The sequence below is a fragment of the Idiotropiscis lumnitzeri genome, chromosome 8 (assembly GCF_059441095.1).
Source record: "Idiotropiscis lumnitzeri isolate Australia: NSW breed Sydney's pygmy pipehorse chromosome 8, RoL_Ilum_1.0, whole genome shotgun sequence".
NCBI classification, from domain to species: domain Eukaryota; kingdom Metazoa; phylum Chordata; class Actinopteri; order Syngnathiformes; family Syngnathidae; genus Idiotropiscis; species Idiotropiscis lumnitzeri.
In genome coordinates, this window is record NC_142398.1 from 9837769 (window position 1) to 9853784 (window position 16016).

Here is a 16016-nt window from a genome sequence, read left to right on the forward strand (position 1 = left end):
TGACTAATGGCTTCTGATGCTTTCTCCTTGGGCACACTGCACACTGCTGTGCGTCACACACGCAGAAGAGGCTGAAGCAAATCAATGGCCTTTGATTTAGTCCTTCACATTGTGAATCCAACAATTTAGTCCACGGGTGCATTAAATCATGACCCTCTACAAACCACATTTAGTCAAGTGGCAGCAATATCATGCCCTACAATTTTGCACCACACTTTAATTTATTTGTGCAGCTACAAATTGCATTCATTGGGCATTTATTTACTCAACTGCGGATGGGAAAGTGTCTCTGAAGGGCGAGGCTATAACAAACCTGTACATTTACAGTATTGTGACTCACTTAAAAAAAAAAAAAAAACTAAATTAAAAAAAATAAATAAATAAATCCAGACTTTACTTGGTCTCCCTGCCCACGTCCAAAACTAAACCTGCCTTGTGGGGACTCTCAGTTAAACATAACCTACATTGACGTATATCCAACAAGGAAGCACAAAACAATACTTTTTTTCCCATCAATTAAAGGGATTAATATTTAAGACTATTATATCAGCAGCTTTGACAAAAAGAGAGCCAATTAGCTTTCTTCAATCGGTGCTATGGAGCGTGTAAGAAGAGCTTAAGGATGAGAGTACAAATGGAATCATTCACATGCGAACAAAGAGTACAAAGTCCCAAGATCAACTGGGAGCAAACTGAACATCAGCATTGGTCACCATGACACTGGTAAATAAACTCTGTTTTATCTTGGATACAGCATCATGGGCTCGTCTAGATTCCATCATCATAAGGTGGTAGGGTCAGACGGCTGCTTTGTACATGATGCCAACTTCAACACCATGGACACGTGCGCACTGCTTTGTTGGTGGGACTGCCGCATACCTTCTAAATGTAACGTACTGTACACCACGGGTTCATTTGGACATATGATGGAACTATTCTATTAATAGCAGCTGGCGGATTCCTAAAGCCTGGCTGAATAATGAGTGACTATAGTTGGCATTAGCTTTGAATACAGCTGTGGAATGCGTTCCCTGTCCGCACTACCACTAGCAGTGTTTCAGCAAACATAAGTCACTCACAAGAACTAAAAATGCTTAGAAAAAAAAAACATCTCATATAGTTATTGCGGCATTCCTTGTCAAATGAGGATTGCTCAGTAAAAGTCATAAAAAAGTTTTGTTTGGCTCCTTATTAGTGCCTTTTCTGACAAAAGTGAATCAAAGAAAAAAAAAGAAAGAGGTCAACTGCAGGTCATATTTTCTCAATAATAAATCACATTGCATGGCCGCACACACACACGCACACACAACACCACCTGTGTTTTCAAAAATAATTTACCTGCACTTTCATATGATCGCCGCCTTGCTCTTGTCAGAGGGAAGCATTTAACTGCTTCATCTTAACGCGCTACACCTGTGCGCGTGCATTCATGGCAAATGTTAAAAAAAAAAAAAAATCTCTCTTCACTTTTTTAATTAACGCTGTCTGTCCATCGAATGAGCGCGTTTCCCCAGCAAAGCCGACGGCGGGTGTTCTCATTACTGTGACAACAGACAACTCAAAAGCGACGGCGTTCAGTTGGGGTCTTTGCTTGCCTGTGGCGCTGAAAACCGAGCTTGAAACAAACTGAAATTCAAGCTGCAAGCAATGATGAGCGGGCAGCTCACGTGGCCTGGTTACTTCCATTTGGGGCTCATTTGCGCAAATCACCTCGCGGGAGTTGGCCAAATTACGAGATCAAGAATTTGCTTAAAAAAACAAATAAAAAATCAAATAAATTAAGAAAAAAAAAAAAAGACTGACTTACTTTTCAATTGTGGGCTTAAGACATTTTTAATGATAAATTTGTCCTTTCCATTTCACATTGGTCAGTGAAGTAAAAAAAAAAAAACAACTCATTTTCTGTACACAAGGTCACAAGATTTCACAATTGTTAAGCACCCCCCCAAAAGGCAATTCATCCATCAAAAGAATAATATGGTGATTCTAAGAGGCTCTTTGCAACACCTGGTGCTCGGGCCCCAACAACGATGGAGAGCACATGCCAAACAGCCTGTGAGGAGAAAAGAATACGATGCTGAGAAGTTGTGACAAGTGACAGAGAAAAGTCTGTAAGTGTGATAGCTCAAGGCTGAAGTGTGGTGGTGAAACGCTAAAGCAGGGAGAGCGGCGGCATACACTGGAACATTTTCAAGTGTTGTTTTCAAATCCCCAACTCACCACTACACAAGGCCTGCCCGTCTCGTCATCTCCTACTCGTTACCCGTCACGTCTCTTCCTCGCAGGAAGTAATACTGCCTAGCTCAAAACCAATAATTTGTCCTGTCCTATTAGCTACTTGCTACGTATAAACGCCACTCTAGCCTAGCTAGCTCACTAACCATGTCCTATCCTGTCCCATTTGTTACTTGTGGCATCCCTTCATCGAAGGGTGTAGCACTGCCGCGCTCACTACCTCGTCTTGCACTGTCTTGTCCCATTTTCTGCAAGTCAGGTCCCCTCCTTACGGGGTCAACATTTTCTAGCTAGCTCGCTACCCATTTCCTGTTTCAGTCTTTTCTATTAGCTCATTGTTGTCTCCCTCCCGTCCCTGCCCTATTTGTTACTCATCACGTCACCAGATACGCTACAGACAACAGTTGCTGTCTTTCACGGTTGTCGTTTTTAGTTCCATTCTCTCTTAAGCCGTCTTTTAGCTTAGCGTTGCTAAAAGGCATTTACTGTATATAGGTGTACCTCAATAAATATGAATACAGGAAAAAATTAGTCAGATTATCAGACAGAAATAAAGTCAGATTCTTTAAACACTTAGCGATATACTTTAAAAGACAATTTCTACCTAATATCTCAATTAAAATATCTAACATTTATCCTTGATATTAATTATTACTTTCCGATTAGCCAGAGCTTTGTTTGTATTTTATTACATCTTTGAATATTATAGATACAGCCCCGATGCTTTAATAGCGGAGGAAAAATGCCACAAACAAAATCCAAGAATACGGTTGGTGGGGTTCACTGTACTATAAATTCAACCAATAATCAAAAGTGTGTTGGGGTTGAATACAGCTTAATTTTCACAGTGTATGCCCATCATAAGGTGTTCGCCATGTAATCGGAAGTGAAGCGAGTCGTGTACTCCGGGGCATCGAGGTATGCCGTGCTGCATTCTCTACAGACATAAATCTCAGAAGTGAGCTCCTTTTCTCTGGGATTAACTCTCCAGGCATTGTTCTAACGGCAAAGGAGTGGTCGTGAGCGGCATCCAAAGGTGGAGAATAGCCTTTAAGGAGCGCAAGATGACAAAAGAGAATGCTTCGGCTCAACGCATGCTCGGCATTTCATGCGGACATTCCTCTAGTTTGGAGTTTCTTGCGACCTCCCCTTAAAGACGGGGTCCGCAGTGATAGAGGTGGAGAGTGACGTCAACTCCGTCATCATGCACCACGTCGGAAGTATAAATCTCACCCTCCGTCACGGGATGATGGTCCACAGGTAGAAATATGGGCAGGTGACTGGACCACATGGGTGGAGTCAAATAGTCCGGCTGTTCTTCTTGCAAAAAAAGATGGTTTAGGTGGAAAGAAGAAGGTAATAAAAGAGAAAAAAAGTGGTGGAGGGACAAGAAAATGAAAAGGCAGTGGATTAGAACACCTCTGACCACCACATTCCTGGAAAGTAAAGAGGAACATTACGCAGTAAAGAGGATTACACCGGTGGAAATGCACATGGAAGAAGGCCATTTGGGAGAAAGTGGTTTCTTTCTCCTGCCAGCCGTTCATCCCTTCCTGTTTTTGTAGCAGGATCTAAGGGAATTACAGTATCTTACGGATTTGTACCATCCTTCGGTAAAGCGCATCAGGAGGCTCAAAGACTACTGCTTCCATTTAAAGAAGCGAATCATCGCCCTGACGACAAACGCTTAAGCCTGAGGAATTTTAGGCATTCTGCTTTCTCCCTGTCCAACTATGTTCTCCTCCGGCACCAGACACCTGTTTGTATGTGACCGGGAACACGATAACGCCACACTGGACTGCTTTGGACATGATGAGTTCAAAAGGAGACGTTTACAATGACTAGTTTGCATCATTGTTTGGAATATGTGTGTTATTATGCATTTTTAAACAGGACGTTGTTCTGTAAGGAATGACATAGTTTAATTAAAGTTTACGGTTTCAAAGTAAAGTTTTGAGACAGGATTGGGGTTTCAAATAAAGGTTGCAAGCATGGGTACGTTTCTAGCCTCGGTTTTGCGATCAAGTTATGGTTTCAAGCCTCCAGGTTAGATTTTCAAATTTATGATTTCATTTCAATTTAAACAAGAGTTAAGGTTTCAAATCAGGGTTTTAAGACCGGCTTGGTGTGGGTGGTGACCAGGAAGTGCGCTTCCCACCTGTTTCCTTCCTTCCGTCCAACCATTATTCCTTCCTTCTTTTGATATCATTCTTGTTTCCTTCCTATCTTCTTCTTTCCTTTTCTTTCATCCTTCTTTGCTTTTGTAGTATCCTTGTTTCCTTCCCGTTGACCAACCTTTCATCTTTCCTTCATTCATAAAACCTTTTTTTTTCCTTTTTAGCCTTCCTTATAACCTTCCATTCTTTTTTCCTTAATTCTTTAGACCTGTCTTGCACCCTTCCATTCTTCCTACCTTCCTATCATTCCAACAGTTTTTAATTTTTTTGTCCTTCCTCCCTTTTATACATCCTTTGTTCCTTTCTCTCTTTTGTTTATTCATTCCACCTTTGCTTCCTTCCAACCTTGCATTCTTCCTTCCTGCCTACATCCTTTTTTTCTTAATTCTTTACGTTTTCCCAACCTTATTTAATGACCAAACCCGCATTGTTTTTTAAATAAGTAGATTTAAAAAAATGAAACAGTATCTACTCCTGGCCCGCCCTGTACATAAAACAGTGTCAGGTGTTTGACTGTAAACAAGCGAGAGTGATTTGGAAAACCACATTGAAGATGGAGGTGACGTGGCACCTTCAGCTAAGTCTTTAAATAGAGGGTCAACTCAACCTCATTAAAGTCACCTACACGCAATAATCATCTAATTAGAAGAGTCGCGTCTGCCACCGGTCGGTGCCGCCAAATTGTCGGGACAGATTATGGCGGTGATGAGTGTATTTGCACAGCGTGATTAAAATCCCCAAACGCTTGCAGGCATCTGGAGGTGGATCTTGACAGGCGTTTGTTTAACGATTCATTTATATGCAATCCTATCAAGACTGTGTGCACGGAAATAGCAAAGGAAGTCGTATAAATACTAAGATGGGGCTGGCGGTAAAAAGGCATTTTGCCATGCATAATGAGACCCTCTAAGGGGGGGATAAATGAGATCCGAGCACGTTGTTGTAGGGAAGACTTGGAAAAAATGTGTAACCCAAGACATTCTTTACTGAAGTAATCATTCTAATGCCAGTTATATTAGTGGAATATATTTTTTAAACCAGAAGTTTTTGTTATAGTTCTTAAAGGGGAAGTCAATCCCAAAATTTTATTTACAAGAATATGTTCGACGCAGGCCTAGTAGTCTAAACACGTTATTCTGATTAATATTCTGATTAGTAATGCGTTTGTGGAATATGAGTTAAGCAGTAAAATCCACCCGTTTTTAGCCATCTCAGGGAGTAGCCATTTTGTCACTTCTCATCACTATCACAGCTAACGACAATTCGGCTTCAGAGAACAGGTGAGCCGTGATTGGTCCTCACCTGCGCCCTGAGCAACTGTGATGTCGTTTTTAGTCGACAGAATTGACAAAATGGCCGCTCCCAGAAATGGCTTTGAACGGTGGATTTTTCTACCGAACTTATATTTCACAAACACAATATTATAGACTAGTGAAAGCACATAGAATGTTTTATTGCAAAGTATTTTTGGGGGTTGACTTCCCCTTCAATTCTCAATATTATTTTTATTTAAGTTGGACATCGGTAAGCAGTTTAGGGCCCAGGAAATAGTGTAAGAAAAGAAAAAGAAAAAAATTAAACAAACAGTGTTATATAATGTTATAAATAAATAAATAAATAAATAAATAAATAAATAAATAACAGTATTATTACAATAAAGAAACATAAAATAAAGCAATATATACATATATATATATATATGTATTCAGAAAATAGAAAAAGGTGGTTGGTTGTGATGCACTCAATTAAAGTCAATGTAACATGCTTGTTTCAAAATGTTTTTTTTTTCTTTTCAATAAAATAAATTACAAAAATAATTTAAAAAAATGTGTCACAACAACAACACAAAGCAACCATCAGGTCACATAAAATGAAAAAAAAAAAAAATCAAAAATAGAACAATGCGAGGTAATATAAAATGATTGATAATTTAGTTAGAATGCATTGTGATTTTAGTTATAATAAGAAGAAAAAAATAAAAACTCCTATCATTTGGTACGCATTGTGTAAAGTGCTCAACCTTTCCTGTGTTGTGTGTTGCATCTGTTGAGTGTTTAACAGCACTGTTGGTCTGAGCGCCTGCAGGGTCATGTGTCTGCCTTCACCTCCCACTTAAAGCACAGGAATGCGTGTCCATTTACTAATGCAGGTGCACTGCAGACATGTTTCATTTGCATTTACTGATCAAGGCTCTTAGCTACGGTTTAATTTCCTAGGTCATCATATGATTTAAAAGCTTTAAATGGGGCGGCAGGGGTGACGCTTTGACCTTTATTGGCACGCGCCAGCCGGCGGGCTACTTATGGCGCTCGCCTTGGTAAGGGGCGCGTAGGCTGCCACGCGCATCAATCGTAAACCCCTAATCAATGTTTAATGAAGGCATGCATTTAAATGAGCAAGTTTAATCTATGGCTGGTGAATAATTCACTCTGCTTCCATAGCGTGGTCTGGCTCAAAACACCCGAGGTTGTCTCCAGGAGCAAAAATGCTGAGGAAAATTGGGTTGAAAGCTTCATAATGGTGCATGAGTTCAGCGAGTTATTCCGATAAAATAGTCTTGAGTAGGCGTCAGTGCATGAGTGGTCAACCGCAACACAATTTATTTATTTATTTATCTTTTTTTTTTAACGTGAAAGTTAAAACATTAACCGTAAAATCCTGCGAATAACGCACCTGCGAATAAATACACACCCCAAAATGAAAGCGACGTTTACAAACTAAAATCAACCCTTTGGATGGATAGAAAAGACACTGACTGCACAGAGTCAGTTACCTCGTTCATTGAGCACCAACGATAATCACGCCAAATTTGCAATGGGAATTTCAGCTTTTTGGAGAGCCGCTCTTTCAGCTTCCAAGAGGCCCTTAAATATTTTTGTGGCTTCAAATAATGTATTATCAAATGACCATAAAATGAATACTCTAATTAAACTAATTTAAAAATGACAATAGGAAAAGAATGACGTCATCACAATGATGACTCTAATGACATCATTTCTGATATCATGTTTGATGCTCACTTTCAAGCACAATTAAAACTATCCAAGCAGCGAATTCAGGGTGTTGACATGTTTGAGGACGTGCGCGACCAGTGACGACTTTGTGATGACCTAAATTTGAATGGGCTCGTAATTGGCTAAAATAAAGTTGACAATTTTCTGCAATTAAACTTAACTTTGTACAAGTTTGTCAGAGTCGTTTTTCAGTTTTGCACTATTGAATGACGCCTTGATAGGCAGTCCGGCTCTATTTTTATCCAAACGGCGCTTGAAGGATCTAATTTCAATGGGTACTCTACGACTGGCTCGCAACCATTCCAGGGTGCACCCCGCCTCTCACCTAAAGTCAGCTGACGAGCCAGCTCACTTGCGATCCTAATGATGACAAGTGGTATAAAAGATGGCGGGATGGTCTGGAGTGCCATCCCTTTGGTTAGGTTAGCCATGACTGTCATTGCGCAACATGCATGGAGACATTCCGGAAAGGATCTCAATGTCTCTCCTTCTCGCCTTTAATTACAGTCTATCCTTTTCCTGTCTGAGGGTGTAAATTCCTCAGTGAAGAAGTTTTTTTTTCTCTCTTAAAACTTGTCAGTGTGGCTAGCCCGCACAAAAAAGTGCACAAAAGGGTGAGCTTTGTAGTCAGTGAATGAGATTTTATCTTGGTAGGGAAAGCAGAAACACTCATCCCTATTTGAGCCCGATTGACTCGTTCTACTCTTGTGATGAAAAGAAGGGGTTTTCCGCTCAGTGACCAAACGCCACCACACTGACTGGCTGAGGAGTTTAACACAAACATTGAGGAGTTCATCACCAGGAATTCACTGAGTAGGGTACACACTCCGATAATCAACTAATTTTCCCTTTTGTTCGAAGTCACGGTTTTTAGATATCTGTCGCGAGAAGGTTATCTTGAGAGGTTATATTTTGGTGTGTGGTCCGAGGCACACTATTTGTAGCTAAGCATTTCTTAAGTAGATGTTATTAAGTTGTGTCAGATCCTGAATGAAATACAAACAGATTTCTCCTTGCATTTTTTTTTTCAATCCATTCTTTTTCAATCTTTCAAATTCACGCAGAATTCCCCTCATTGTTATCAGAACGGGGCAATGTGTTTTTTTTTTTGTTTTTTAATTCACCTGTCGTGAGTGCAGCATGTTAAAAGGCTCAGCTCACTTACCTTGATTACAGGTCTTCCCCGTGAATCCTGCGTGACATTTGCACTTGTTGGGCCCCACACAGTCTCCGTGCTTGCAGCCCGACTGGCAAAGTGCTGAGTGGGAATTCAGAGAGGAAAGAGGAGTTTCATTCCACCGCTTCATCACCCAGGCTTTTAAAAACGCAGTAAAGCAGCAGTATGGTGCAATTATGGGGGACAGGATTTAATCCTATAAGATAGTTTATGGTGGTTTGATAGATTTTTAGGGGGGCAATGCTTAATTCTATTGACACTTTTACAGCTTAGGCACATACAGTGCTTATATTTATGACACCATTTGTCATAAAAACGAGAGACCAGCATCAGTGAAGTGCTTTAAAGTGGACACTTTCAGTTTCAACAACTTGATGTTTTACCATTTTGACGAGAATAAATGAGGATTTTCAAACTGACTTCACATGGTCTATTTGGGTTAAGCAGTCAATTAATCAAATACTTAAAAAATAAAAGTATTATTATCAATGGGCGTGGAGAATGAAGTAACTTTTTTTTCCAATGCTCAAGTGATATTGAATTGATTATAACGCCAATTAATGTTAATATGTATTACAGTAATCCCTCATTTATCGCGGTTAATGGGGACCAGAATCCAATCGCAAAAAGTGAAAAACCACAAATAAAATTATTTTATTTATTTATTTAAGATGGGGGTTAAGATCGGGGATGTCGATTGTGGCTATGTAAAGCCCTTTGAGACTGTCTGTGATTAAGGGCTATACAAATAAAATTGACTTGACTTGAATTTATTTTTATTAATTAATTAATTTTTATTTTTTTTATTTTTAGCTCTTGCCTTTGATTCCTGATGTGTACACTGCTGTTGCCAAAGACAATTAACTCAGGAGGCTCAATTACAACTCTGGTGGGAGAACGTGTATGATTGCCTAATAGTTTATTACTTTAAAAAAAAGTAAAAACACTGTGTATATAGTACATATTTCTGATATGTTACAGGTTTTGTAGAAGGTTCAGTTAAATAAAGTTTTAATCTATTTTAAATCTTAGACCCTGTTCAATACAGAGCATGCATCATATTCAGAAAGATGTTTTAATTTTAAGTTTTATTTATCTATTTATTTATTTGATTTGATCATGCAGACGGAGGACGAAAATGCTGGATCGTTTTCTGCTTGTTGCTCATCATAAATAATTTAAAAGCTAAAATTAATATCCAAATTTCACAACCGGTTTGAGCTAGCCTCGTTGGCTTAGCTGGCAAATCATGAAAAACGTTTGCCCGAAAGTTGCCGGTTTGACAAGCTAATGCTAACTTTATCTATATATCATATCATACATCTGGTTTACAAGAGGAGCGATCCTTTAAAATTTGCCAAATAACTCGCGTCATTTGTGCGGATGCCGACACAAACTAAAACCATAATTGGCATTTAAAGGGACCATATTTTTTAATTAAATTACACTTTTCACAAATTATACTCTCACTGACATTAACCTATTTTGAGGTGGTAGTCCTGTCTCATGAAAGTAACAATAAATCAGACTTGCATAGCACTTTTTTTGATAATCAATGACACCAATGAGCCAGTGTTCATCTGCCCCGCCATTCGACTGCTGGGTCACTTCTGAGTATGGTAACCATGACGACAAGGCAGGGAGCCTACTACAAGCAGGTGTAAAAAAAAGTAAAAGCATTGTTTATATTTTCACTCGAGGATGCAGCACTTCATTATCCTTGCAGCTGAATTGCACACGTCATTTAATGTGTAGATCCATGTCTGGGTTGCTAGAGAGTGGACACAAACACAAATGACACCTCCTGATTGGCCAGTATGTATTTTGGGGGTGTGGCTTCCCGAGCTCGACTGATTCATTTTTGCTGTGATTTTGCTCAAACAAAAAGATTGCTGAATAGTTGAAATGTCCACTGGACCATCATGGCGCTGTTGGAAAGTCGCCTGGAAACAAGCGCTTTGTTAGCAGGTCAAACGAAAGGAACCGCGGCTGCCAAGTTAGCTCAACGCAGAGGAATGCTAAGCCAGATCAGAGGCGGCCATCAGCAGGGCCTCCAAGAGTATTTATAAGTTTCGGAGCTGGCAAAGGGATCAGGGAGGCCGTCAGTGTCGATCAACCATGGGAGGAACTAAAAAAAAAAGTCTTCAGCAGCTGGAAGGCCAAACATAGCTTGTAGGACCGACCTTCCATTAACACCAACATCCAAGTGGTGACACACTTTCACTGTACTTGGGGAATGTTTGGACATTATGTGTACAACTATGGTAACATCCTGATTAGCTTAAATCATTCACTGCCATTGACGGATATAGACGTCAAAAAGTAAATTCATTCTACTTTGATGGCAGTAAATGACATAAGCGATCGATAGCGGGGGAACCAGGGCTATTTTTGGCTTTGAAGATGAGCATTCTTTCATCTCCGTTTCTAAAGGACAGGAAATAACAGCAAGGCATGGTGGAATAGAAGTCAGCATGTCAGCTTCACGGGTCTGAAGTTCGTGGTTGGAAACGCTAATCTGGCATTACTGGGTGGAGTTTAAATGTTCTTGCCATGATCGCTTGGGTATTTTGGCTTCCAATCATACAGTACATGTTGGATTAATTGAAGACTCTACAGGAACCCAAGCATAAATGCAACTGTGAGTGTAAATGGTTGTTTGTAAGTGCCCTGCTAGCTGGTTCCAGTCCAGGGTGGCGGTCGTCCAAAGTCAGCTGGTACAGGCACCAGCTCACGTGAGGAAAAGTGATTTAGAAAATGGATGAATGGGAGCAATAAGTGATGTCAATCGCCCACGGGTATGCCAACTTAAAGCTACGCTTTTTACAAATGATATGAAAATATTGGACAACTCTCAATCAGAATTCTCCGAGCAGCAGCATCCGATGGAGTCCCGGTACAGGGGATTCTTTGTTTACGACTGAGTTCTGTTCCTACGGTGATGTAACCAAATTTGAACAACTGAATGCGCACCACTTTAATGTTTTATTGGTACTGCAGGACCAGTTGGAGCATGGCCATAACCATCCAGGACACTTCAGGACTTCCACTGCAGTTGGGTTAAAGAGTTTAGGCGGCAAGGTGAACGGAGTGACTTTGAATCTATATATAAAGATTCCCTCAGCGATCATACGACCGATTGGGCAACATGTGGAGCTAACCTTGGGGCTGGCATCTTATCCCGACTAGCCTGTGGGTTAAGTCGAAGGGAGCTGCAAAACAAACAGCCAGACAGACAAGAACACAGTTGCAGGCATTCAACACAATCTGAGATGTTTAGTGACTTTTTTAAAGCCCCAGTTCCACCAAAATGTACAGTTCACTCTAGTATCCAAATGAATTATCCATGTCATACGATTAAAAACACTTTTTTTGAAGTGTCAACTAGGCATGGACTTTTGACAAATTTTTCTTCAACTATGGAAACAATGAATGCTGTGGTGATGACTAAAGTTGTTCTTTAAAAGGCAAACTAGTTGACAGTAAATGACTACCACGTCTACTGGTTGCAACCAAATGACCATATTCTAAACCAGGGGTGGGCAAATTTTTTGATTGGCGGGCCACAATGGGTTCTAAAATTTAACAAAGGGGGCCGGAACAAAAGCAGATGGATGGAGTGTTTTTGGTAACCTCACCGCATCTAAGAAAAAAAATACATTTAATTTTAAATGAAAGTGAACAAAAGGATTACAACAAAATATCTGTCACCTCAGGATTTAGAAAATAAAACATTAACAAGGTTTATTCATTTCATTTTTTTTCAAGTGCGGCGGGCCGGATTAAAACGTTTAACGGGCCGCTTGTGGCCCGCGGGCCGTAGTTTGCCCACACCTGTTTTAAAGAATCATTTAATCAACCATTATGCCCATCTTGAGTACCAATTTCAATGAAACTGTTCCACTTGTTGAAGCTTGACAAGCGCTAGTCTAGTAACAGACAGACTTGACTTAGCATAAAAAAAACATGATTTACAACTCCTGGGTTCTACATTTTATCTTTGTGAAATGAACTCAGTGGAAATGGGACTTTTTTTCCCCCTCCAAAAAAAAAACAAACAAAAAAAAACAAAAAACAAAAATAGCCTTAAAGTTCTGGAGTCGCATGTGTTAGTTGTTATAGTCGCTTGGGCAGCAGGAACGCAAATGGTACATGCAAATTCACACTTGCTAATTAACCGCATCTTTGTGAAGCTTTTTATAGCAAGAACACTTTGTTTGTGCCCTGACCGTGCAGGTGTTTATGAATAGACATTCAGAGGATTAAACAGCTTTTCGAGGGCCCGCAACATTCTCCCGAAATAATGTTTTAAGTGTGTGTATCCTGGGGTATATTCACGATTTTAGGGGTCCAGAATACGACTACTGTACTACCCAAAATGGCTCGGGAGTGACCCATTGGAAAGCACCAGTTTCATTGATCAACCTGAAATTAGGTGGACATGTCCATCATAGGTCCTCGAACCACAGAACTGAACAGGAAGTCGGGAATTGTTTAGAAGCGACCATATTGATTGAAAACTTTCCAAAGGAATTTGTCAAAATCAGAGGCATGTGCCCTGAACGTTGTTTTTGCCAAATATTATAGATAATATTTATAATTAATATATATATATATATATATATATATATATATATATATATATAAGTGCCAATGTTTTGCTCTTCATGTTTATTACATACCCGTTAAGGCTTTATTTCAACACTTATCAGGTCAAGCAGCAGACACACTTTAAAAGCGGAACCCGAGAAAAATGAAGCGATAAGAAGGCCACCTGCAGATTATAACGACAAAGTGAAACTAAAACGCAATCGCTTCGGCAGTTTCTTTTTTTTTTAAATCGCTCCTTTCAAAGCTCAAGTGACCGAGTGGAAACATAATCTTTGTGTTTGTCCAAACAAAGCCAGTCAAACAAAATCCTGGTCTCAGTGGCTGTGCAGCCCACCGGGAAACCAATACATGGCCCGTCTGGGACGAAAATTAACCTCCTTCTAACCCGCCTACGTATGCGGTTACACAACCACTAGACGGGTCAATATTATTCATCGCTGTATTGATATTGGACCTGCTAGTGTTCTTTTTCTGCAACCACAACATTGCATTGGCTTTAATGGATGGGACATGTTGGAATGACCTAGAATTGATTTTTTGCTACGACAACAAAACGGATCTTGTGAACGTGGATATGAGAAAAGTAGCGACCATTGGCATGTGGTTTGGATTATCACAACTAATTTGAGTCTACAGTGGAAAGCCCGAGAACACGTACGATTGCTATTTGACCAACATTTTCCGAAAAAATATAAGTTAAAAACGTGGATTGAAGTCTTTTCGAACTTGTCAGCCAATCGGAGAAGGGGCTCGCCGAGCAGCAAACGATACGAAAGCAAAGTTGAAGAAAAATCAAGTTTAATTTGAGGACATTCTTTGTCTCCATTTTCAATCGGAGATATCAAACAAAAACTTTTCCCCAAAAAGGCTTTTTGTTTCTGACACAAGAAAACTAAAATTTTTGTTTCAACCATCATTTGATTATCTATTTTTTTGGTGCATTTTACTTTTCAAGTTGGCAGACTTGAGCTTTTGACAGACTGTGATTTGGGGGCAAATCTCTGCAAGCATCAAGTTTACGATGACTGGTCCTAAAATTTCACAAAAACAGAACGAACAGGCAAAAATGTTCACTTAAAGTAACCTGAAAATTGTCTATACAGTTACAAGTCTTTATCGGGAACATATCATTTCTACAAAGAAAAATGTTTTCCAAATCTCAACAAATCACAATTCGCTGATTGAGCCGGGCATTAGAGCTCTCGTTGTTGAATCACTGGGTGATTTCCTCTAAAAATTTCATTCAAAACGTTCCGTTGCGGTCAAATGATCCCGACAGCAGCTGGTTGGAATAAGAAGCTCCAAGTGCAGCTTCCGGAGCGTCTGAACATTAAACACTCAGTTGAAGCCTGCCAAAGAATTTGGGCAGCTCGTCTTCCTCAGTCTCTTGTGCGCTAAAGCTCTAAATCTCACACCTCGGGATTCGTTTTCTCAACTTTCTTTGGTGCTTTCCTTCTTCTCTCCTGCCTTCTTTTTAGTTGATAGAAATCATTTAAAAAAAAGTGATCCTTTTTATCCTGGCAGAGGAGTTGCATGAACCCACTAGCTCATCTACTGTAATCTCTCCCATCAGAAGTGAGGGTCAGCAGCACCTGAAAGCAGCTTGTCATGTTCACACCGCCATGATTACTCTCCTTTTCTTTCCTCTTTCTTGGACGTGCAACGAATACTAATGTATGTCTGAAGTAAATGAATGTCAGGCGATGTCCACACTAACAAAAAGTCATATTTCACTTTTAGACGCCTGGCTTGCCTGATTTAACTTTTTGGATTTGGGATTTATTTATTTATTTATTTAATTTTTGGGATAAAACTGCTTTTTTTTTTGTTTTTGGGTGCTTTTTCCCAACTTCAACCTCAAAAGTTTGCCTTTTATTACCTCTGTTAGTCAAAAAAACAACCAAAAAAACGATGGAATGCTCTTCTAATCGATGACAAATATGTATCCATTTGTTACAATTCAAAAAAGCAATTGAATAATAGCTTTGTGTTCAACCGAACAGGCTCGGATTTCATGAAGTGTACAGAATGTTTCAAATGAGATGAGATCAAGATAATTAATATTAGTGTTTACATACTTTTTGTGACAATTTTGTCGATGAATATTGTGAAACAGTGAACGAGATAACAACCAACTTGTTCTTATTGAGAATCAGAATTCATGACTTAACCATACTTTGGTGCATGGACCACAAACTCAATGGCATTTAATAAAAGGTGCAAATTTAATTTCAGTGATCACATGTCGTCATAACAAAAATTAACGGCATCTGGAATGTGGCCATCTTCCAGTAAAATATGACACCATTTATTTTTAAAGATTTTGTTAATACCTTTTTTAAGATGCGATATAAGTGAAATTACTGCCGACAGAGTAATGTGCAAGTTACCCTGCTTAAATTCAACGACTGTGGCCTTCCATTAAACTCTGTTGATGGATGAGCTCAATACAGAACACATGCGACTCCGGAGCAGCATGGAGGCTCACACACTGCTGTTTGGCTGGTCATCCCGAGGCATGCGTTGTTAATTCTTTAATAATGAAAAACTATAGCTATTTCTTTGGGTAGATATAAGGATTATTAATAAATACAGTAACATGCTTTTAGCAACACATTCTCATGAGAAATGAGTAGACAATAACAACAATGCATAAATGAATACGATGTTTATTTTGTAGAGATTTCCGACTAAATTCTCATGAGAATGGGCTGTTCTATATAAAAAAAAAAAAATAAAAAAAAAAGAAAGGCTGTGAAGAAGTAGGGACAATATCATGCTTTGTTTTGGGATCGGGGTGAG

The 16016-nt window shown here is 39.5% G+C and overlaps 1 protein-coding gene across 6 annotated transcripts in view; it reads right to left on the reverse strand.

The window, feature by feature from the left end:
- The window catches only part of npnta (nephronectin a), a 50436-nt gene that overhangs the window by 23535 nt on the left and 10885 nt on the right, over nucleotides 1–16016 (reverse strand). Inside the window, exons 3-5 of one of the 6 annotated variants that reach the window (XM_088302903.1) lie at nucleotides 11765–11815; nucleotides 8592–8684; nucleotides 3469–3552 (exon numbers count right to left, since the gene is read on the reverse strand). In XM_088302903.1, coding sequence (XP_088159029.1) covers nucleotides 3469–3552; nucleotides 8592–8684; nucleotides 11765–11815 — 228 coding nt within the window. Of the gene's footprint in view, nucleotides 1–3468; nucleotides 3556–8591; nucleotides 8685–11764; nucleotides 11816–16016 lie in introns of all 6 variants that reach the window. The other 5 variants (XM_088302902.1, XM_088302905.1, XM_088302904.1 and 2 more) reach the window with 5 other exon arrangements.